At 59.9% G+C, this 22372-nt stretch overlaps 1 protein-coding gene across 1 annotated transcript; it reads right to left on the minus strand.

Moving 5' to 3' along the window:
• Positions 1-345: 345 nt before the first annotated feature.
• MCM2 (minichromosome maintenance complex component 2) lies at positions 346-22100 on the minus strand. The gene is made up of 17 exons (XM_024763413.1): positions 21318-22100; positions 18457-19154; positions 17602-17834; positions 14431-14606; positions 14092-14355; positions 12885-13104; positions 12534-12741; positions 10849-10977; positions 9974-10165; positions 5548-5641; positions 4529-4779; positions 4291-4417; positions 3676-3788; positions 2679-2924; positions 1727-1909; positions 1446-1601; positions 346-1195 (listed from the first exon to the last, which is right to left on the minus strand). Exons 2-17 carry the CDS (start codon positions 18460-18462, stop codon positions 1085-1087), a joined length of 2709 nt encoding a protein of 902 aa, XP_024619181.1. The 5' UTR covers positions 18463-19154; positions 21318-22100; the 3' UTR covers positions 346-1084.
• Between the last annotated feature and the right edge of the window lie 272 nt (positions 22101-22372).

Raw genomic sequence — 22372 nt, forward strand, 5'->3', positions numbered from 1 at the left:
GAGACACTTCCGCTCCGTCTCGGGTAAGAAGCAGGAAGACCCAGAGGCGTGCAGCGCCCCGGGGGACCTGTCAGAGCACGGCTGTGCTAGGGCTAGCAGGGCTGCTCCCTCCACAGCCTGGTCACCTCCAGCCCCTCTGGGTGTACAGGTCTGTCCCGAGGTCCCGATTTCACGGAGACCACAGAGGCAGCAACCGAATTCCCCAGCAGGACCGGACGCACAAACAAAGCCGCTCTCCTAGCCCGATCCTCGCCTGCAGGAAACCAGAGGCGAAAGGTGGAAGGGCCTTCAGGGCAAGTCCAGGAGAGCCTGGGTTACAGTATGAAAACGGAATTCAGACCAGTGTTCAGGTTTACTCCACTTTATTAAAAACTACAACGACAGAACAAGAACTCAGTGTACAAATGAGAGAGAATGAGGAAAGGGCCAGGTAGGAGAACAGATCACACAGCAACGGTGAGGGGGTGGCCCGGCTCCGACGACCCTCACCATCTGACCCCGAACCCACTCCTCCCACTGGCGTGAGGCCAAGGCTGCAGGGCCGTCAGAGGACGCGAGGCTGTGCCGACAGCTTAGGGTCCCATCTGTGCAGGACCCACACGCTGCCCCTACTCACGGGAGCCCAGAGAAGGCTGCAGGACACAATTCAGAAAAACGCTGCAAATACTGAGAACTTGCTCTTCAACCCCAGGCAGCAAAAGCAACAGGACACGGAACTCATGCCAAGAGGCCAGCAGTTCTGGTGACACCCTTCCGTGCTCAGCACCCTAGAACAGCCCCCAGGGGCCCGAACACAATCGACTTCAATCCCCAGCAGGTCAGGCGAACCTCCTGCAAGTGGTGGGCGGTTGTCAGAGGGCTGAAAACGCAGCTCTGGGAAGTCAAGTGCCCCGAGATGAGGGCAGAGGGAGTGAGTCAAGGAAATCAAACACCTCGGACGTGGGGTGGATGGAGCCCCACGGCACCGCCGCGAGCCCGGCCCCACGACTCGGAGCCCCGCGCAGTTTGGCTTTGGGTCCCGGCAGCAGGGTGAAGTCAGCGCCAGGTCTGCCCTCCCGCCAGGACCCGGGGCTGCCGCGGACGCTCAGAACTGCTGAAGGATCATCTTGCGCTTCAGGTCGTGGGTGAACCTGTGCATCCTGAAGAGCTCGCTGTCGTAAAAGGCAGACAGGCTGTGGATGTGGATCTGACGAGCCTGGAAAAGGGGACGACCGGTGAGCCGTGCGGACGCGCGGGCAGGTCCCGAGCCCGAGGCCCCAGCGGGCGAGGCAGGCAGGCGGCGCCTCTGTCCCCGGCACAGGGAAGAGCGAACCGCTCTGAGGCCGAGGGAGGGTCTGCAGCTGGACACGGGGCTTGAAACTTCAGCCCGGACAACGGCCGTGAACTCGGACAAGCTGCGTGGTTGCCCCGGCCCGGGCAGACCCCGCCCCTGGCCATGCCCATACCTTGTCCACCAGGTCCTTCTCGGGCACCTCGATCGTGTCCTGCTGGGCCCCGAAGCGGTTGCGCTGATACGTCACCTGCTCGGCCACCAGCTGCTTCAGGATGAAGAGCAGCAGCTCGTTGTTGTCCCGGCGGAACGACAGGTAGCGGGCAAAAGTCTACGGCGAGAGCGGAGGTGACCCTCCTGCCAGGCCCCCCCTGAGCCAGCTGCTCCTGGCGGCAGGGGCAGGCCGGACTCCCGCGGCCCAGGCCCCGCCCCCCATGGCCCAGGCCCCGCCCCCACCTTCCGCATGCTGCGCATGACGCTGAACTTCTGCGTGTCCACGAAGCTCTCGAGCATCACGCGGATGGCCATGTTGACGTCATCCTCCATCACGTAGTCCCGCAGGTGGATGCGCGCGTGGGCCTCAGCCATGCGGATCATGGATTCGATGTGACGCACCGTGATGGGGATGCTGCCCGTGGCCTGGAGGGAGGGTCGCGTCAGGTCTCCCCGCGGGACAGCCAGCACGTGGCGGAGGGGCAGAGCTGGTGCCGCCGGGAGGCCCAGCTGACCCCCCTGCAGGGTGGCGCCCACCGGAGCCAGGCGCGCCCAAGCTTCCCCTGGTTCCCAAAGCGCGAAGGCTCACGGCTGCCACCGCCAGCCCAGCACATGTGCTCCTGGCAGCTCCCGGGCACCCGGAGTCTACACGCCTGTGGGCGGCTGTATTTGTTACCGTCAGGTACCAGGGCCCGCCTGACGCAGTGCAGCACAGGGAGAAAACAAAGCTGTGTTTCTGTGAAGCCCAAGCTAATGCTCTGAAAAGACCTGACTAAGTGAAAAGGTGGTGTTAGGAGGGAGGGAAAGGGAGGGAGCGGTGGCTGTCATGCTTAGGTAGGTGAGAGGGAGCAACCTGCAAGAACTCTGCAGTCCACCTGCTTGCAAGCTGCCTTTAAATTCTCTCCCCACACGAGTGAACGAAAACTAGCTCAGGCGTGTGCTCATTCGGGTGAGATGTTTGCAAAGTCACTGGAACTAAATCAACGGCCCAAGAACAAAGACCTCAGCTGTACCCTGAGACAGACAAATGCACGTACGTTTAAGTTCCGTCTAAACGAAACAGTTAAGGTGAGTAAGTATCGTGTCTTTAAGGCCGTCCTGCTGCTCCAGTGCTCCTGGACCCGCTGAGCACACAGACAAGGCTCTGCCGTGCGTCCCCCTCTGCCCCACCCCACCTGCCCCACCTGGCCCTCACCATGGATTCCTTCCTCAGGTCACTGTACATCTTGGCCACCTTGTCCTGGTCCATCTGGTTGAGCTTCGGGTGGACCTTCTCCTTGGCGTAGATGATGTACTTCTTCAGGACCTCCTGCGGCAGGGGCTCCACGCCATATGTGTTGGGCATGGGGGGCTCCGGGGCACCCCCCAGGCCCCCATCCTCCTTGTTGCTGGGGTGATGTCTGATGTGGCTGCCGACCACGAAACGGGCCAGCATCTCATCCTGAGACAAGACGGAGAGGACAAGAGCGGGCTGAGCCTGGCGCCTGGCTTGGAGTAGGTCAGCTCACTGAAGACGCTCTGTAACGACACGTGTCCCCCCACCTGCTACGGGCCGGGAGCTCCCGGGGCGCACCCCCCCACCCCGTGAGGGCAGAGGAGACAGACAGAGTTCACACTATAGGAAGAAGAGAAGCACGTGGTGGGATGGAGGCCGGAGGACAGCCTCCAGCTGAGGCCACCAGAGCCCCAGTCACGACACCTGGGAGAAGAGAACAGAGCGCGAGTGAAGCCCGAGAAGGTGAGGGGGTGTGGATGAGGAAGGGGCAGGGGGAGAGACCTCTCGGGGATGGTGGACTCCCTGCCAGAGAGATGGGATGGGAGGCCGAGAGCAGGTCTGTAAGGAGAGGCAGGTCCGCCGTGCCCCCAAAGACGGCTGGCCTCTGACAGGAGAAGCTGGGGGCCCAGCACCAAGGCTGCAGTGCATCGGGCCAGAGGAGGGAAGCTGGGACGAGGTTCATAGCAGCGAGAAGTGAGGAGACTCGGGAGCTGGTGGCAGAGCGTGGGCGATGCTGGGTGGGTGGGTGGCCGGGGAGGGGTTGGCAAAGGAGAGAAATCAAGGAACTCTGGACTGAGAGCAAGTGGAAAACACACGGTCCACATGGCAGCCCTTCCCTGAGCCTGGCGAGCCACAGCCCTGGGCCGACGCCAGGTCCCCAAACTCACTGCGCACACCCAGGGCGTGGGCTGCATACCTGGACTGGGTCCACTGTGTCCCTCACCACACACAGGACGTCGAAGCGGGAAATGATGGGCTCCGTGAGGTCCACGTTTTCCGAAAAGGTGAGCGAGGGGTCATAGCGGCCACCTGCATCACAAAGGCAGGTCCCCATCAGGGCTCCCGCTCCCCGGGGCCCCTCTTCTCCTTGACTGTACAAGGTTCTTTCCAACCCGTGTGGCTTCAGTGACGAGAGGGGAATCAGTGGTGGAGGGATGCAGGCCCTGCTCCAGGCACCCCGGACAAGCCTGTGTGAGGCTCTCCCCACGCTGCCCCAATCGGCCCGAGGCCGCTCAGCCGCCTCCCGCGAGGAAAACCCAGGGACAAGATGGCAGGGGCGCCTGGGCTCTCTAACCACTTGCTGGCTGAGACCAAGGGCCAGCCCCACCCTATTAAGTGCTAGGTGCTCCTCCTGTCTCCTGAGAACACGGCTCAGCGAAAGCCCGGGGGTCTCCCGTCCCCCCACCCCACCCCCAGCAGGAAACGCAGGAGAGGGGCACTTGCTGCTGCTCGGTTCCTCCCTCAGACTCAGCGGCGCGGGTCCCGGAGCAGGGCCCCCGGGTCTGCCCCCCCGGCCGTCGCAGCCACACACCTATGGGGTTGGCGGCAGCAATGACGGTGCAGCGGGCCTGCAGGGAGGTGACGATGCCGGCCTTGGAGATGGAGATGCTCTGCTGCTCCATGGCCTCATGGATGCTGGTCCTGTCCTGGTCGTTCATCTGCATGGCGGGCAAACGCGGGATGCTTGCCCGACCACGGTCTCACACAAGGCCCCCGCGCTCCCCACCGCGGGCTCAGCCCACACGTCAGCTCTGGGCCCGGGGACCCACCTTGTCAAATTCATCGATGAGACACACTCCTCGGTCCGCCAGGACCAGGGCCCCAGCCTCCAAGGCCCACTCCCTGCTGACGGGGTGCCGCTGGACGTATGCCGTGAGGCCCACAGCCGAGGCCCCCTGGCCGGTGGTGAAGATGGCTCTGCTGGACACTTTCTCAATGTACTTGAGGAACTGAGACTTGGCCGTGCCGGGATCTCCACAAAGGAGCACGTTGATGTCACCTCGCACCTTGTGCTTGCCGCCTGGGGGCAGGAACGGGGCAGGGGGGGCTCAGGACAGAGCTGGATCGTCCCCGACTTCCCAGCCTGCTTACTGCAAACAACAAAGCAATGTTCTTTCTAGAAAGGGATGTAACGCCCAGGACCAGCCACCCCACTCTGAGCACAGAACCCAGAACCATGGTGCACAAGGAGGTGCCTGTGAAGACGCTGTTTGTAATGTACACACTGGAGGCCGTGCACGTGCTCTCCAGCCAGGGCAGCTGAATGCGGCACGATGTGGACCGGCACACGGTGACTTCAGAGCGTGAGCTCGTTCTCTGTGTGCCCACAGGAAACGATGCCAAAGCCGTGCTGACGGGGCAGCTGGGTACGTCACAGACAGTCCCTCACACACAGACAGGGAGCACTACACTGGCTAGTAGAAACATGCCACAGTCACGGAGTGCCATGTTTTCCGTATCAGCACACGTGTCATCTATCTGAACAGCCACACAACGTTCTGCCCGTGTCCCCCCAACACCACCCAGGTGACCTGCAGGGAGGGACCATGATGAGACAGGGAGGTCAACGGGGGCCCCTCTGAGACCTGTAACGACTCCAGAAAAGGATGTAATACAAACACACGTTCAGGTATTACTTCTACAGTTAAATCTGTGCACCGTGGCGTGGCTGTGGGCTGCGCTCTCCCTGGGATGATGAGCCACCCGTGGACGTATCCTTCTCCCGGGACACCGGGAACTGCTCCCACCAAGACCCCTGCAGAGAAGGTAGCCCCCCTGTCCCGCTCACCAGGGTTTTTGGGCTCCCCTCCAAACAGAGCCAGTGCCAGGCCTCGCTTGATGTCTTCGTGCCCGTAGATGGAAGGAGCAATGCTGGCAAAGATCTGGGGGTGGGGGGCGGGGCGATGGGAACGGTCAACATGTGCTCCGGCCTGGAGCGCCCATGCACAGCTGCAACTCCCCCGACCCCGCATTGAGACCCACCCCCATCCCACCCCCAACTCCGGGCCTTGTACTTGGTTGGCTCTTCCCGAGTCACCGAACCTGAAAGCTGACCAGAACCCCGGCCTGACCCCCTTCACTTCGTCCTTTTGCAGGACCGCCCCAAGGTCGCACGCAGAACAGGAGCAGGAGGCGAGACCCAGGCCCGCGTGGGCGGGGGTGGGCTCCAACAGCACTGACGCAGAAGACCCCACCCATGATCGGTGGCCTGCCTGAGCCTGTGGCCTCGAATGGAAAGGAGATGACACTGCCCAGGTCACGGGGGCTGTGAGCACTACAGGAGGCGTCTACACAAGCCCGGCTCCCGCAGGACTGCAGGTACCGAGCTCAGAACACGGGGCGGCCGGGAGGTGGGTCCACCGGGAGGTGAGACATTCACCTGGAAAGCCGTCGAGACATTTCGCCAATTGCTCTGGGTGTATGTGTGTGTGTGTGTGTGTGTGTGTGTGTGTGTGTGCGCGTGTGCGTGCGCACGCGTGTGTGTAAGAGAGAGGAAGAGTGCTTCCCCGGTGGCACAGAGGTTAAGAATCCACCTGCTAATGCAGGGGACACGGGTTCGATCCCTGGTCTGGGAAGATCCCACATGCTGCGTAGCAATTAAGCCCGTGCACCACAACTACTGAGCCTTCGCGCCACAACTACTGAAGCCCGTGTGCCTAGAGTCTGTGCTCCAGAACAAGAGACGCCACCGTAATGAGAAGCCCGCGCACCACAATGAAGAGAAGCCCCCACTCGCGGCAACTAGAGAAAGCCTGTGTGCAGCAACGAAGACCCAACGCAGCCAAAAATTTTAAAAATAAATAAATTTTAAAAAAGATGAGAGACAGTCAACGAATCAGTGTAGACCTTACTTGGACACTGACCACAAGAAACTTTTCAAAAACAAAGAGACCACCAGGGAACTGTAGACCCAAGTGAACATCAACCCTAGGAACTGCTGGTATCTTCAAGTGTGACAGTGGTAGTGGGGTCAGTTTAGTAAAAAAAGAGCCTTGAGAGACACATTGATGTAGGCGCAGGTGCAAGGGCGGGTCTGAATTTGTGTCAGAATAACGGGGGGGGCTTCCCTGGTGGCGCAGTGGTTGGGAGTCTGCCTGCTGATGCGGGGGACGCGGGTTCGTGCCCCGGTCCGGGAGGATCCCGCGTGCCGCGGGGCAGCTGGGCCCGTGGGCCATGGCTGCTGGGCCTGCACGTCTGGAGCCTGTGCTCCGCGGCGGGAGAGGCCACGGCAGTGAGAGGCCCACGTACCGCAAAAAAACAAAACAAAACAAAACACAAAAACAGGGAAGGGGGCTGCACAGAGGAGCCCAGACCAGCCATGACCTCGGGGATAGGAGAAGTTGGCAAAGGACACGCAGCGTTGCCACACCGTGCCACGCTCGCGTCTCACAACTTCTGTGGTGACTTTTAATACGTGGGCCAGGGTCCCCTGGAACTCACGATAACCTTGAGCTGGGTCCCCTGGAACCCGACACTCAGAGGCACCTCCCACACGTGGGAACCGCATGGGGGGGCAGAGGGCGGCCCCTGGAAGCAGGGGTGGAGGCCGGACGGCCTGGCGGGACCCTGGCTCTGCCACTTGTTAGCCGTGTGACGTGGGCGTCTTACGTAAACCAGGCCCTCACCGCCCCACGGCTCAGGTTACTCATCAATAACAAGACACAGACAACCCTCTGCAAATTGCTCAGTGACCAGCGGATACTCGGCGCTCCGTACACGTTAACGATCCCCTTACTGAGCCCCCACCTCTGTTGGGAGAGACCTCATGCCAGGACTGCCCAGCCTGGGCGTCTCCACCCAGACCGTTTCTCGGTGCTGTTTGGGCACCAGGCACCTCGCAGGATGAGGTAATGTCTCCCTCTGGGACCAAGGGCAGCAGCCCGCTTCCTGCCTGCTGTGCTCGCAGGCTCCCTGTGCCGTCCCTGCCGGCCTGAAGGGCACGGGAGCGGCCACACCACTGCCACACTGCTCGGTGCACCCGTGCTGACCCAGCTACCTTAAGTGACAGGGCAACTTAGCGCCTGGTAAGAGGGGTGAACCCCAACCCAGACCTGCCAGGGCGTGACACCCGCTTCCCAAGGGTTATTCCATTTACCACCACGACCTCCACATCACACAGGAGGAAACAGGCCACCTGCTGCTGAGGACGCCCAGGACCCGACCCCAGGCTCCCAACACTCCTAAGTCTTAGGTGCGCCGCCCACCGCCCTCAGACAGCCCAGCAGCCACCTGCACAGCCACAGTGAGCACAGGAATCGTCGAGCGCAGGCCCCAAAGCCGTGCTCGTCCTCCCGCTGGCCCGTCCAGTGCCCCAGCTGCAACAACCTGTAACCGTGACCGCCGGCTGCGGACACCCCACGCCTGCTCGCTTACCTGCTTAACCTTTAGAACAACTCTGCGAGTGGGTGCGACCCCCGTCTCCGCTCACAGCCGGGGCAGCGCATCTGATCACACGGAGCACGAGGCCAAACCTCAACCCTAAGTCTGGCTCCAGGCTGCGTGCGTCTCCTGTCACCTCTCCAAACTCTGTGTCAGGCACAACACACATCTCTCGAATGCTTCACCCCACCAGCACCCACGGGATCCAACGCCCACGGCGGCAAGCTGGGTGGAAGCCGGGCTGATGCAGCCGGACTGACGCAGAGCCCGCAGCAGTGGGCAGCCGGCAGACCGGAGGGAACCCATCTGAGGGCGGCGGCCACCCAGCACACCACGTGCTCCTAAAGACACAGACCACCCGACTTGGAATATCGAAACCTGGGCGCCCACGTTTTTATGTGAAATCTCCCTATTCCTAAGAAATAATAACTCATTCAAACATTTGGAAAAACAAAAAAACAGAACCACATACCAGTTGGAAAAAACCCGTCGGCAGGCTGGACGGGGCCCACCAGCCACCAGCCGGCAAACCTCCGGCTCCAACCGTTCCAATGAGCCTGACCATTTCTGGATCTTCCCTGTCACCCGTCAACTCGTCTCTGAAGTGGCAGAGGGCGCAGAGGGAAGTCACAGCAGGCAGAGGGCAGGCGGGCGCTAGGGAAGTGTTCTAGAAGCACACGGATCCCCCGCACCTGCACACTTCAGGTGTGTGTGTAGACAAGCTGACACATGCCTGGGACTCAGAGTCCCCCGCCCTCAGAAACCAGCCCAAATGCTCCGTCGAGATTCTGAAAACATGCCCGTCACGCTAGCACTGGTTTCCCTCAGCGGGGGCGGGGCAGGGGAGGGGGGTTGCCAGGGCTGTAGTAAAGGACAAGCCCCATGAGGGTGACAACCGGGTCTAACTTCCCACCGAGAAGCCTGAACAACGCGGCCCTGGAGGGTCCCTCAGGACCCAGCACATTGGTGGAACTGCAGTGCCTGTCCTCCTGGGGCTAGGGACACCCGCCTTCCCCGTGTGCCCCCAATCTTGGCAGACTAATAAAGGTGGCCGACGGGGGTGCAAGGACCTGAGCTGTGCGGCAGTAGAGCAGCCAGGGAGAGAGTTGGGCGGTCCTGCACCAACAAGAGAACAGGAAGTGGGGAGGCGAGGGGAGAGGGATGCCAAGGGGGCTGGGGGAGGGCCACGAGCCTGAGGGGCCACCCGGCGACCCAGGAGCCCGAGGGCCATGCGGCACAACTTTTATCAACAGGAACTTAACGTCCTACGGCTGAGACTGGAACAACCCGGGTTTGATCTGCGCGGGTCCACTTACACGTGGACTTTCAACAGAGTCGGGGTGGGCGCCCCTCACCCCTGCACTGTCCAGGGGTCGCCTGTATTTGTAAATTCTGCAACGAAAACCCCCGTCCCCCCAACCTCAGCAAAAAGCCTACAGTTAAAGGGAAAAGCAAACCCCCGTGCTAGGGTAGCGCTATTCCTGGAGAAACGACTGGGGACAGGGATCTGATGCCACGGGACACCCCACCAGACAAGCTTTTCCTACTGCCGCCCCGGTTTCCCTTCCAGTCCAAGCCCGGCACAACCTGAGGAGCCCTGACCTCACCCGTGTCCTCGCGGGCAGGACACAGGCTCAGGGGGGCTGCCGGATGTTCTTCCCCTGGAGCACAGCCCCCGCCAAGGCAAGTGGACTGAGCGGACACAGGGAACCAAACGAAGGGACCAGCTTCCAAGACCCGGGCACCAAGACGGAGGCTGCAGGGTGGGCCAGACGGCGAGCCCCGGGTACCCTGACTCTGCGGCCGCCCCGCCCGCCCGCCCGCCTTCCACCTGCCTTCTCCCCAATCTGCTGGTCCTTGGAGAGGCTGATGATCTTCTTCACGTCCTCGTCAGTCAGCTCTCCCACGGCCACCTTATTGTCCTTCTTGGCCACGTGGTTGGCTAGGATGACAGTGGCGAAGACGGGAAAGCCGTTGGCGGTGTTGAGAGCCCCATCGTAGTTGTTGTGGTAGATGCCGGTCAGCTCCTGGGGGGTAGCGAGCGGTCAGGAGGGCCACCCCGGGGCCAGAAGCACGGGCCGGGCCCGCCTCCTCACTGGCTTCACCCGACCCCTCCTCCGGGTCCCTGGGTCACCGACAGCAGAGCAGTAACTCAGCAGAACCACAGCACGCTGCTCCCGAGCCCGGCACCCCCAGCTGGCCGCCCACCACCAGGAGCAGCTCAGGGCTACAGACGGGAGAGCAGCTCAGTGCTACAGACGGGAGAGCAGCTCAGGGCTAGAGACGGGAGAGCAGCTCAGGGCTACAGACGGGAGAGCAGCTCAGGGCTACAGACGGGAGAGCTGACCCTGACCCACTCCCCGGGCTACCGCCACCCGTCCCCCGCCAGGAGCAGCTCAGGGCTAGAGACGGGAGAGCAGCTCGGGGCTAGAGACGGGAGAGCAGCTCAGGGCTAGAGACGGGAGAGCAGCTCAGGGCTAGAGACGGGAGAGCAGCTCAGGGCTAGAGACGGGAGAGCAGCTCAGGGCTAGAGACGGGAGAGCAGCTCGGGGCTAGAGACGGGAGAGCAGCTCGGGGCTAGAGACGGGAGAGCAGCTCGGGGCTAGAGACGGGAGAGCAGCTCGGGGCTAGAGACGGGAGAGCAGCTCGGGGCTAGAGACGGGAGAGCAGCTCGGGGCTAGAGACGGGAGAGCAGCTCGGGGCTAGAGACGACTCCCGGCTTGCAGCTGTCCACCAGGTGAGAGAGGAGGATGGCATCCTTGGAGCGGGGCAGCCGGCCGGCCGCCACTTTGCCAGGACTCTCCTGAATTCGGATGCGCTGGTAGTTCTGGTAGATGGTCTGCGTGGGACAAACAGATGGTCAAAGGGACCCGTCCCTAGCCGGCGAAGCCTGGACTGTTGTCCAAGCACCGATTCTTTGTCACCTGAACTGGACCGGTGCCCTGAGGCAAGGAGAGCAGCGTTATTATTCCCACCACTGACTAGGATACGCAGAACCAACGATGGCAGGGGGGCGAGCCACTGTGACCAGCGCCACGGTGCACGGTCCCCGCTCCTGCCCCCCCGCCCCGGGATGCCTCCCTCCTGCCAGAAGCCAGAGCCCTGTGACAGGCCCTACAGCTGAGCGCAGTGCGTGTGGACACTGGAGCCAGGCTCCGCTGTGGCCTAAGCTGTGTGGCCCTGGCGAGGCCTCCCCCTCTCCGTGCCTGCCCCGCACAAGAGGGGTCGAACGCTGCAGCCACAGCCACACAGGGAGAAGGAAGTCACGTCACACGTGAAAAGCACTGAAACCAACGCCCACGAAACAAGTTACACCAAGTGTGGGCTTACTGTCGAGGTCACAGGGCAGCACTGTGCATGCAGCCTAACATCCATCATCTCACCGGCTGTCTAGAAAACAGCCACAGGAAAAGGTGGTTTTAAGCACACGCTCTGCATGAAAATGCTTCCGTTCTAATCCTCTGGGCCACTTCCTGGCCGGGTGACCTCAGCCGGTTACTTCAGAGGTCAAATAGGGCCAACAACAGCACCCGCCTCACGAGGTGTGAAGACCACATAACGCACCCCCCACCGCTGGGCACCTAGCAAGTGCTCCACAGACTCCGGCGTAATTACTATTCCACCACCAGTTACTGTCCCAGGTGCCCTGCAAGCAGAGCCTGCAACTCTGCTCTCGTTCAAGTAGCTTCTCAAGAAACGTGTGAAGGGGGAACCTGTAAAGGGGAGGGGGGACTCTGGGCAAAGGCACGGGCTCAGCTGGAGCCCAGCCCTGCAGCTGTCGCTCCCCGAGGCAAGGCGCACTTGAACTTTGAAACGGGGCAGCCTTTGCCTGCGGGCTGCCAGGCTTTTCCTGGCAAGGCGGCTCCAGCTAGGGCACTTCTCAGAATCATAGAGCAGTGAGGCGTCAGCCCATCACTCGTGGCAGCAAAGCAGTAGAAGGGGGTCTGGGCTCTACCGCAGCGATCGTGATGACCCCGCCACACTTTACACTGGGAGTGGCTCACGTTCAAAGGTGGGTGTTACGTGCCTGCAGTCTTAAGGCCCAGAGCCTTCCAGCAGGGCCTCCTGAAGATGGTACAGCAGTGTCGCCGACAGTTACAAATCAGGGGTCCCCAGCGCAAGGCCAGAGAGGCAGGTACCAGGGAGTCTGGACCGGAAAGCAGGTGCCCTGCTGAGGGGCAGCCAGGGGAGACGTGGGCCCAGTTTCACCAGATCTTCCCGCTCGAGAAGAAAAAGCCATAAACGTTGATGCTCTAAATGTCTGGTTTGTACATACTGGCTTGAATTCTTGAGAACACCACGTGGGCTGACCACACGGGCCTGCCTGCCCCAGCGCAGGGCCAACACGCACTTGCAGCTTGGCTCCCGCGGCTACGGTGCCAGCCTCGCGCTCACCTCCTCCATGTTGACCTCGAAGGGGCCGGCTGACTGGCACTCGGGGCACGAGCCCGGCTTCACCTCCTGGTTCTGGGACTGGCAGAAAGGCCCCAGCACGAAGCCACACTTGTTGCAGTTGTACTTGACCATGCTGAGCTGAGGCAGGACGCCCGTGCAGCTGGTCACCACCCCGCTGGTGCGGATCAGCTGGTTCAGGTGCAGCTGCCTGTGGAGGCGAGGCGCCGTCAGAGACCGCAGGGCGGGGGCTGGACCCTCGCCCGTCAGTGAGGCCAGGACCCACGGGGTGGGCTTTCTCTGGCCGCGGCCACCCGCCACCCCCCACGGGTGCCCGAGCCCCCGCCGGCTCACCTGAGCGAGCGCAGCTCCTCCACCAGGGGCAGGTGGGAGATGCGCACGTGGACGCGGCTGGCGATGCGGTCATACTTGGGGTACATGGCCAGCACCACCTCCAGGGCAGCCTCGCTGAAGATCTGCAGCAGCTCAGCCGGCGCCTCGGGCAGGAAGTAGGCCAGGACGTGCTCCCTGGCGGCCAGGTCCTCGTAGTTCACCACCAGGCTCTCGCGGTTCTCTGAGGTGGGTGGGGCGGGAAGAAAGGATGAGCGCGGAGCAGGCTGGGGCAGGCCCACCTCGCTGCGAGAAGGGGAGGCCAGCCCGCTGAGCGCTTGACTCGGCGCTGGCGGCGCAGCCTCACCCCCAAGTCCGCTCAGCGTTAGTGACGGGACCCAGAGAAGTGACCGATGCTAGGTCTCAAGCTCTGGACCTATGAAACGGGACCTCTGTGCCTGTGGGGGATACAGTGGAGTAACACGTGGGGTGCCTGCCGCAAACTCAGAGTGCCTACAAGGCTAGGAGGAAACCTGCGAAGAAACGTGTCGGAAGTGAGACAAAAGGGAGGGGAGGGGCCGGCGGGGGACCAGGAGCCACAGGCCTCCTCACATGCTGCTTTGTTCAGAAATGTGCTGCTACACTCTGATCAAAGCAGTAATCCAGATTTTCACATAAAGTCTGCCCAATTGTAAGCCCATCAAAAACGACTTCTGGGGCTTCCCTGGTGGCGCAGCGGTTAAGAATCCGCCTGCCAATGCAGGGGACTCAGGTTCGAGCCCTGGTCCGGGAAGATCCCACATGCCGCGGAGCAGCTAAGCCCATGAGCCACAACTACGGAGCCCGCACGTCACAACTACTGAAGCCCGCGCACCTAGAGCCCGTGCTCCACAAAAAGAGAAGCCACCACAATGAGAAGCCCTCAGACTGCAAGGAAGAGTAACCCCTGCTCGCCACAACTAGAGAAAGCCTGCGCGCAACAACAAAGACACGGCACAACCAAAAAAAAAAAAATTAATTAATTTTAAATAAAACAAAAAAACGACCGCTGTGGTCCAGACGTATGTAGCCCCTGGACAGAGCGCTGGACCCACGATACTTTGTCTGAAAGACGGGCACCCCGGGCTCAGGCCCCGGCCCCGGCGCCCCACGTGCCCCGCACATCCGTCTGTCAAACCCGCCGCCACAAGGCCAGGGCGGGCGGCCTCCCACGGGCACGGGGCAGGCGCACCTTTGCACATGTCGCTGATGCGCTCCTTGAAGACGTTGTGGCCGCGGCCGTCCACGTGGGTGCGCAGGAAGTTCTTGAAGCGGTGGTGGATCTCCAGCCGCGGGCCGGCCATGCTCACCCACTCGCGCACCGAGTGGCCCTTCAGGTCCTCCAGGTTCTCGATGCTCTCGATCATCTCATCGGCCTCGCCACCGTCCTCCGTGGCCCGCTCCACCTGCCGCCGCTTCCGGCTGCGGCGCTCCTCCTCTTCCTCCTCGTCGCTGTCTGGGGGCCGGGGGCACGTTCAGGGCCGGCTCCCCGCACCGCCTCCCGCCTCCCCCGGGCTCCCCGAGAACGCACCGTACAGGAGCCCGCGGCGCATGCGGCCCAGGCCCCGGCCGGCCTCCCGGTCTCGCTGCCGCATGACCCGCTCGGCCGCCTCCCTCTGGCTGGCAGTCAGCTCGTCCACGTCCTCGTCGTCCGGGGCCAGCCCCTCGGGCTCGTAGACATCTATCTCCGGGATGGGGCGGTAGTCCCTGCGAGGCCCCCAGATGCAGCCTGTTAGCACCCAGACCCCAAAACAAAACCCCACCAGGAACCGGGCTCCCGAGGGCTCCGGAGCCCCGGCCAGGGCACCTGGAGAGGCTCCGAAAGGCTCCCCCACGGATCCCACACCGAAAAGGACACAGTGTTCAAAAGGACGGACCTCCTGACGCCTGCTGTGACACGGGCAAACTCTGAGGACACTGTGCTCAGTGAGACAAGCCAGACACAGGACAGAAATCCTGCGTGATTGGGTTTGGGGAAGAAAGTCCTGGAGAGGGTGGTGACGGTCGTACGACAACGTGAGTGCCGTGATGCCACTGAACTTACACTCAGAGATGGCCGAGACGGGAATCTTGTGTCATGTGCGTTTTCCCACAGTAAAAAAGGGGCGCTCTGAGCACCAGCAGGAAAGAGGAATCGGAGGACCCACAAAACCTTCAGCTGAAAGGGCCTTCAGAGAGCCAAGGCAGCTCCCCACGGGCAGGAACCCTCCTGCACTCTTGTTTCTGGCAGCCCCGCCTCGAACCCCGGACCCCAGGAGGCCCACACACATCAGCCCAACCAGCCTCTCCCGAACACATCTGTGGCTCAGTCCTTCCAGCCACAGCGAGACCTTCCATGTGACCGCCTGTCAGATATCTGAAGGACTGATGCCTCAACAAGGACCCCCAGCAGGGCAAACACAGCTCCCCTCCCCACGATTTGGGGAAGCACACATCACCCTCCATCAGAAAGATGAAGAAACCGAGGACAGGGGGAGGGGGTGATGGGATTTCTGCCAAAGGTCACTCAACAGAGCTGGGTGTCAAGGTGGCTAGCTGCTTCCAATACCACACTGGCCCCACGACAGTCCTCTTGAATTCTCCCTTTCTCAGAGGACGTGGTAATTTGGGGAACTTCTTTTTTTTTTTGGCCATAGACTCTGTCAAAGAACACTCTCAGATAATCCCACACTACTGACACCAGAAACAGAACCCAGAACCAGGTATGCTTCTGGATCGATCACTTCCAAATTCTTAAGCGTTCTCAAGGAAAAGGTACCTGTCTAACTCGTTAAGAATTTCAAGTCATGGGCTTCCCTGGTGGCACAGTGCTTAAGAATCTGCCTGCCAATGCAGGGGACACGGGTTCGAGCCCTGGTCTGGGAAGATCCCACATGCCGCGGAGCAACTAAGCCCATGCACCACAACTACTGAGCCTGCACCCTAGAGCCCGCGAGCCACAACTACTGAGCCCACCAACCTAGAGCCCGTGCTCCGCAACAAGAGAAGCCACCACAATGAGAAGCCCGCGCACCGCAACGAAGAATAGCCCCTGCTCGCCGCAACTAGAGAAAGCCTGCACGCAGCAACAAAGACCCAACACAGCCAAAAATAAATAAGTAAAAATAAATTAAAAAAAAAAAAAGAATTTCAAGTCATGTGAGATGCCCTCAGTGAAATTCTAATTGGTCAATTTAAAAGAATTTGATAAATTAGACTTCAGCAAAGTTTTAAAACAGTACACATCAAAACCCACCATTTAAAAAAAATTAAAAAGACAAGCCGTAGACTGAGAAGAAGATATTTGCAAATCACTTGTCTGCTAAATGCCCTATATCCAGAGTAAGTTTTTAAAAACTCTTACAACTCAATGATAAAAAGTCAAGGACACAAACTATTGATAAAAAACGGGCAAAGAATCTGAAGACAAATTTTCCAAAGATACTCAAATGGCCGACAAGCACGCAAAGCGCTGCTCAACATCACTAGTCATCAGAGAAATGCAAATCAAAACCACGGTGAGACACCGCCTCACCCCCAGTAGGGTGCCTGCTGTCAAAGCCCAGAAGATAACAGGTGCTGGTGAGAATGTGGAGAACTCGAACGACATACGCCACTTGTGGGAATGTAAAATGGTGCAGCTGCTTTGGAGAAGTCTGGCAGTTCCTCAAAAAATTAACAGTTATCACGTGACCCAACGATTCCATTCCAGGAGAACTTAAAAATACATTCACATAAGAAACTCCTAGCGGCACTATTTCTAATTGCTAAAAAGTGTAAAGCACCCAAAATGTCTACCAACTGATGAATGGGTAAACAAAACGCAGTCTGTCTGTACAATGGAGTACGACTCAGCCACGAAAAGGAATGACGTGCTGACGTGGGGAAGCTGCTCAGGGCTGATCTGTCCAGACTCCTCATCCATCCAGACTCTGGCTGGCCTGTGCTGCACACCCAGGCTCATCACCTGGAGTGATGGAGCTTAAAGCGAAGATCCAAACGGTCCAGAGTGCCCTGGATGCTCCCAAAGGGCTCTCCCTGTGGACTGTGGGGCAGCCTGAACAGTACTCTCATACACACCAAGTCTGAAGCCCCCACGTCAGAGTAAAGAGAGCCCCAAAGCAGAATCTCCACGAGGTTCCCGGGCATTCAGATAATTCTAGTGCTAATGTATAGGCCAAATCCTGGTTGTTAACACAGGGTGAGACACCAGTGGAATCTAACCTTGCTCACTCACAGAGCTTTACTCCACCATCTCAGCGACAAGCCTCCATAACCTTTACTACGTTTGTACATTTACCAATAACGGTGAACACAAGGTCTGCTACAGATTAAGCACAATAACTGTGGGCTGAATTAAATCTAAATCTTGATTAATCACCCCCCCGCACACACAGTTTCTCTGAAGTTGCAGAGAAACTCTTGGCTACCTGCTTCCTGTCTTTCCCGGTTGGGGTCCCTGACGTGGCCCCGGATTAGAGATGCCCTGCGTCCCCTGGAGTGTACATCTCATGGAGCTGGGGCTTACCAAGGCCTTTGGGTCTACTCTAAGGTAGACAAAGCAAGTTACACGGACATATGCTGTGGCTCCATGAACCTGTCTCCCCCCAGACCCTGGACCAAGATGTGCTCAAAGCAAGCAGGCTCCGATATATCTGCTTCCCCGGGACACACAACAGCCCCCCAGCAGAGCTTGCTGAGAGCAGGGTCTTGAGCGCCGAACCTCTCCATGCCATCTCCGAAAAGCTCCTCTCCATCCTCCTCCTCCTCCTCCAGGGGTCCCTCTGTGCCGAGCAGTCCCTCCGACTCATCCTCAAAGGGAGGAAGGTCGCGGCCGGGGCTGGAAGTCAGGGCATCCGTGCGCCGGGAGCTCCGCCCAGGGCTGGAGGTCAGAGGATCGTTGCCTCTCCGCCTCGGGGCCGGGCTGGACGCCACCGTGAAGGACTCGGATGATTCCTGCAAGAGGAGATGGATTGGAGCGGGTGAGGGCCCACTCAGCTTCCTGTACGGTGGCGCCCCCACCCATAGGGTCTCCCTCTCCACGGCTGACCCTGTCCTCCCACGCTGCAAACCCCTCCCAGCCTGCACACTTTGCACCTGCTGTTCCCTCTGCCTGGCACGCTCCCTGAGCCCAAGGCTTCTCCACGCCCGGGGCCGGCTCATGCCTCACACACACCGTGACTCACCCGACCCCCTTTTCTCCGGGACAACCCACTGACGCTACCTGGTTAGCTGGTTTGCCTTTTTACCGCCTACTCCTCCCCCCAGCACGCGTTCCCGCCCTTCTGGGCCCCCGGTGCACCAGGAGCTGCCAGGGGAGACGGGACACGAGAGCGGCCACAACCTAAGGGGTCGGGGACCCAGGTTGGTGGAGGGGCAGTCAGCTGACGAGGCTGCGGACGAAAGCAGCACGATAAGGAGGGCCCGAGCGCGCGGATCGGGCCGGGGGCCCGGGCTGCCGGGGTGGGACCCGCCGGCCTCGCAGACCCGCCCGACCGGAGCACGGGAATCGGCTCCGCGCCCGGCCCCCCACCGCCCGCGCCCCGCACGGCAGACGCACAGACTCCGCCGCGCTCACCGCCATCGCTGCTCAGTGCTCCTCTCCGCTCCGCCAGCAACAGCCAGTTTTCGCGCGAAAAGCGGCCCACGTGACCGCCCGTGCCCGGGAAGCGTCCGAGGGAGCACGACGTCATGACGTTGGCGTCCATTTTCGTCACGCCGGCGCTCGGGGGCGGGCCCGAGAGTGCGGCCCCGCCCACGCTGCCCGAGACCCCGCCTAGCCCGCGCTCTGTGCTGCGGGGCCAGCCGAGGTGTACGACCTGGTGCTGTGGCCGGCTGGGGGCCTTGTTTTCTGACGTCTTCTTACTGTGTGATGTCAACTCCTCCAAAAGCTCAGGCTGCGTCCTTCAAGCGCCGAAAGGCGGGGGATGGTACGAGGCCAGCTGTGACGTTCTAGTGGGGGTTACCCCCTCCCCCCGAGGGAGCCGAGATGCAAGGGTGTTCCAGGTAGCAAGAGCCTCGTGCGGAGAGATGTGGAGAGCAGGGCACGGTGGGCATCTGCAAGCACTTTCCTAGTTCCAGTTAAACCGCTTGTGATGTTCAGGAAGGGACAAAAATTGAGGCTGGAGAGCCCAGGTCACGAAAGATCACCAAGTCTTTCTACTGAGCTGGCCTGAGGGCAGTGGAGAGCTACGTGGGTTTTAGGAGAATCCCTCAGGCTGCCAGGGGTGGACGTAGACTGAGGCAGGTTGGAAGCAGTCACAGTTGGTTCCAAATCTGCGGATTCAACCAACAGGGTGGTTAGAAAAAAAGTTTTTTAATTCCAGAAGGTTCCAAAAATCAAAGCTTGATTTTGCTGTAGGCCAGCTAACTATTTACACGGCATTTACATCTATTTGCATAGCATTTACATTGTACTAGGTACTGTAAGTAATCTAGAAATGACAAAGTATACAGGAGGATGTACCTAGGTTCTGTGCAAATATTGCACCATTTTATATGAGACTTTAGCATCCTTGAATTTTGGTATCTGCAGGTAGCCTGAAACCAATCTCCCAAGGATACAGAGGGACGAGTGTGCTGCGGTTCTTCGTCCAGGTACAGGCAGCCTGGGCTAGGGCAGGCGAGCAGGGCAGGGCTGGATCTCAGCCCTCTTGCCCTGGCACTTTTGTGTGGTGAACAAGCATCTCGGGATGGGGGCCCGGGTAGGGGCGGGAGCGATGACGACGAGGGGAAATATCCAAGACGTATTCAGGAGATGGAGTCTCTCGGTCCTGGGGACCCGGGACAGCAAAAGGGAGGCACCCAGGATGGCAGCAGGATTCTGGCTTGGGTGGGTGACAGCGCCACCTCTGAGATGGGGGCGCGGGAGGAAGACAGGGAAGGAATCCAGCAGCTTAAAACAGCTGCCATGTCGTCTCAGTGTCCGTGGGCCCGGGCCTGGGCCTGGGCCTGGGCCTGGGCCTGGACCTGGGGAGGGCTTGCTGGATGCCTCTGCCTCGTGGTCCGGCTGCTGAGCCAAGCACTTGTGTCTATTATTTAGGGAGCCCGGTTCTGCAGCAGCATCTCCTCCTGTCAGCCATGCCTCGGGAGGAACACCACCCTGAGCCTGGTGCAGGTGAGGGATGGAACCTGAGAGTCAGATCTTTATCTACTGAACTACCGTCCAGGGAAGCTCACTGCTGCCATGCTCTGTCTAGCGAGCAGGGGACACTGCAGTGAGTCAGCACTCCTCTGTCCTAGAGGGAGGGGAGGTAGATACCCTCATTACTCCACAAATGAAATCCCACGAAACCTATGCGTGGGGCCCAAAACTCAGAGTACAAAATGCAGAATTGTGCATGGTGGTAGCAAGAGCAAACTCCCGCCTCCTCCAGTGTCTGTACTGTCTCAAAAAAACAAAGATGGAGGGAGGGGGCTCATTGGGCTTAGTCACCGATTCTCCATTTCTCCTCCTTCCTGGCACAGGGTGGAAGGGAAGTTTCCTGCCCCTGGAGGTCAGAAGTGGCCTATGACTTGTTTTGCCGATTAAAGGTGTGCAGGGGGAATGCATGTAACTTCCTGGTAGAAACTCTTGGAGCTGTCCACTCAGGAAGACAGGCGCCTCATGGAGCTCAGCCTCTCTTGGCTGATACAGAAACTGCATGCTGACCAAGGTCCAGATAAACTGGGTCCCAGATGGTCACAAGGCAGCGGCTTCCTCACCTTCCCCTTGTTCGGAACAGGAGCAAGGCCAAGACTGGGGCCCGGTCTCATTCCAGCCCAGCTGTAAAACAAGTGTGGTGTCACGGGGTGTGTATCTTGGGGCTACTGTGATCAGTGGGTGCCTACGGCAAGCACCAGGCCCTGAGTCCGCCTCCGCACGTTCAGGGAATGTGATAAGCGTGGCTCTGTGCTCACGACACTGACATTCTAGTCTGGGGAGGCTGATGCTGAACTAGGAAGTGACTAAGTGAATATGAACCCGTTAGTGCTGCTGTGTAAGCAGATGGGGCAGGTGCTTCCCGAGAAAGAGAACCAGGAATGGCTTTCTTGACATAAGAGAAGCCATTTTTGGTTTGGTTGGGATGGAAGCCTGGCCACAGTACTTACCCTTAAACAGGTCTCAGTAATGAATGATCTTAAAGGAGCAAAAGAATGCAGAAACAAACTGTTATCAGGTGAGAGAAGTAACAATGCTAGACAACGTATCAGTTGTAAAGATTCCCTGTTCTGATTCAATGGCAAAAATTAGCCTGAAGAGCTCAACCATTAGATCGACTGGACCCTAAGGGAGGATGATGGTGACCACCTCTGAGCCTCATGACCTCAATTAACTAAAACTTAGACTGCCCAAGCCCCTTGATGAATACGCATGTACCCTTAGCTTAAAACATCCCCAATTTTGTTGCTTGGGGAAGCACGAATTTGGGAAAAGTCCCCTATGTTCTCCTTACTTACTGCAAGTGATCAGTTCTTCCTTCTCCTGCTCTTTGCCTTGGTTGTGTCTTTCCGCTCGACGTCCACCAACAGACGAACCCAGTTTTGGTAACACTGGGAATGAAATAAAGGGGCTTTGTGTGACAGAGACTGGACAGCTACTTTGGCTAGGGGGTCAAGCAGGAGAGGGGGGTCATGTGACAGGAGCCAGGCCGGGGTGGGGGTGGGGGGACAGGTGCAGACCCACAAGCAGGAACAAGCTTGGTATAGCCAAAAAACAGAAACAGAGACCAGTGTGGCTTGAGCACCCAGTGAGGAACGGGTGGGAGGGATATGTTGGGAGGGATAAGGACTCAGAAGCAGGAGGGGCCTGACATGGTGGAACCCGGGAGAGGGGAAAGAGGAGTGAACACAGCAGGGACGCAGGAGGTTAATCCGGGAAGGCTTCCCGGAGGAGGCTGCCTGTAGTTAGAGGTGAGAGGAGGCGGATCAAACCCCAGTTCTGGGCTTTGTCACTTCCTGGTCCTGCCGCTTCGGTCAAGCACTTAACGTCTCAGCCTCAGGTTCTCCTGAAATGCGACTGATTACAGCTGTTCTGAAGAGCTGCCGTGTGGCGGAGGGTGCGCAGCACTGCGTCGACCGCGGCCGCGAAGACAGGTGCGCGGGGGACGCGCCGGTCCGGGCGGGGCTTGTCCCCCGGGACCAGAGGTCCTCAGGCAGGCGGCGGAGGCTCCTCCCCGAACGCTCGGCTGCCGCCTGCGGGAGAAAGGTCGCGGGCGAGGGAGCGGGGGGGCGCGCAGGTCGCGGACAGCTGAAGACAAGGCCCCTTGCGGCCGAGAGGGCCGTGAGCTGTCTCTTTAAGAGGTTGGCGGGCCGCCCCGCCCCCTGGGGATCTGATTGGCTCCTCTCGCTACGTGCGCCCTCTTTTCTGCGTAACCTCATTCCTATAGGCCGCTGCGGACTGGGGGCGGGCCTGGGTGCCGCAAGTAGGGACAGTGGCTGTTTTGCAGTTTCGGCGGAACGAAAAGGACGCGCCAGCCTTCCGGGTCACTGCTGTCGGAAGGGCCGCGCGGTGT

The sequence above is a fragment of the Neophocaena asiaeorientalis genome, unplaced genomic scaffold (genome assembly GCF_003031525.2).
Source record: "Neophocaena asiaeorientalis asiaeorientalis breed wild unplaced genomic scaffold, Neophocaena_asiaeorientalis_V1.1 scaffold433, whole genome shotgun sequence".
Classification (NCBI taxonomy): Eukaryota; Metazoa; Chordata; class Mammalia; order Artiodactyla; family Phocoenidae; genus Neophocaena; species Neophocaena asiaeorientalis.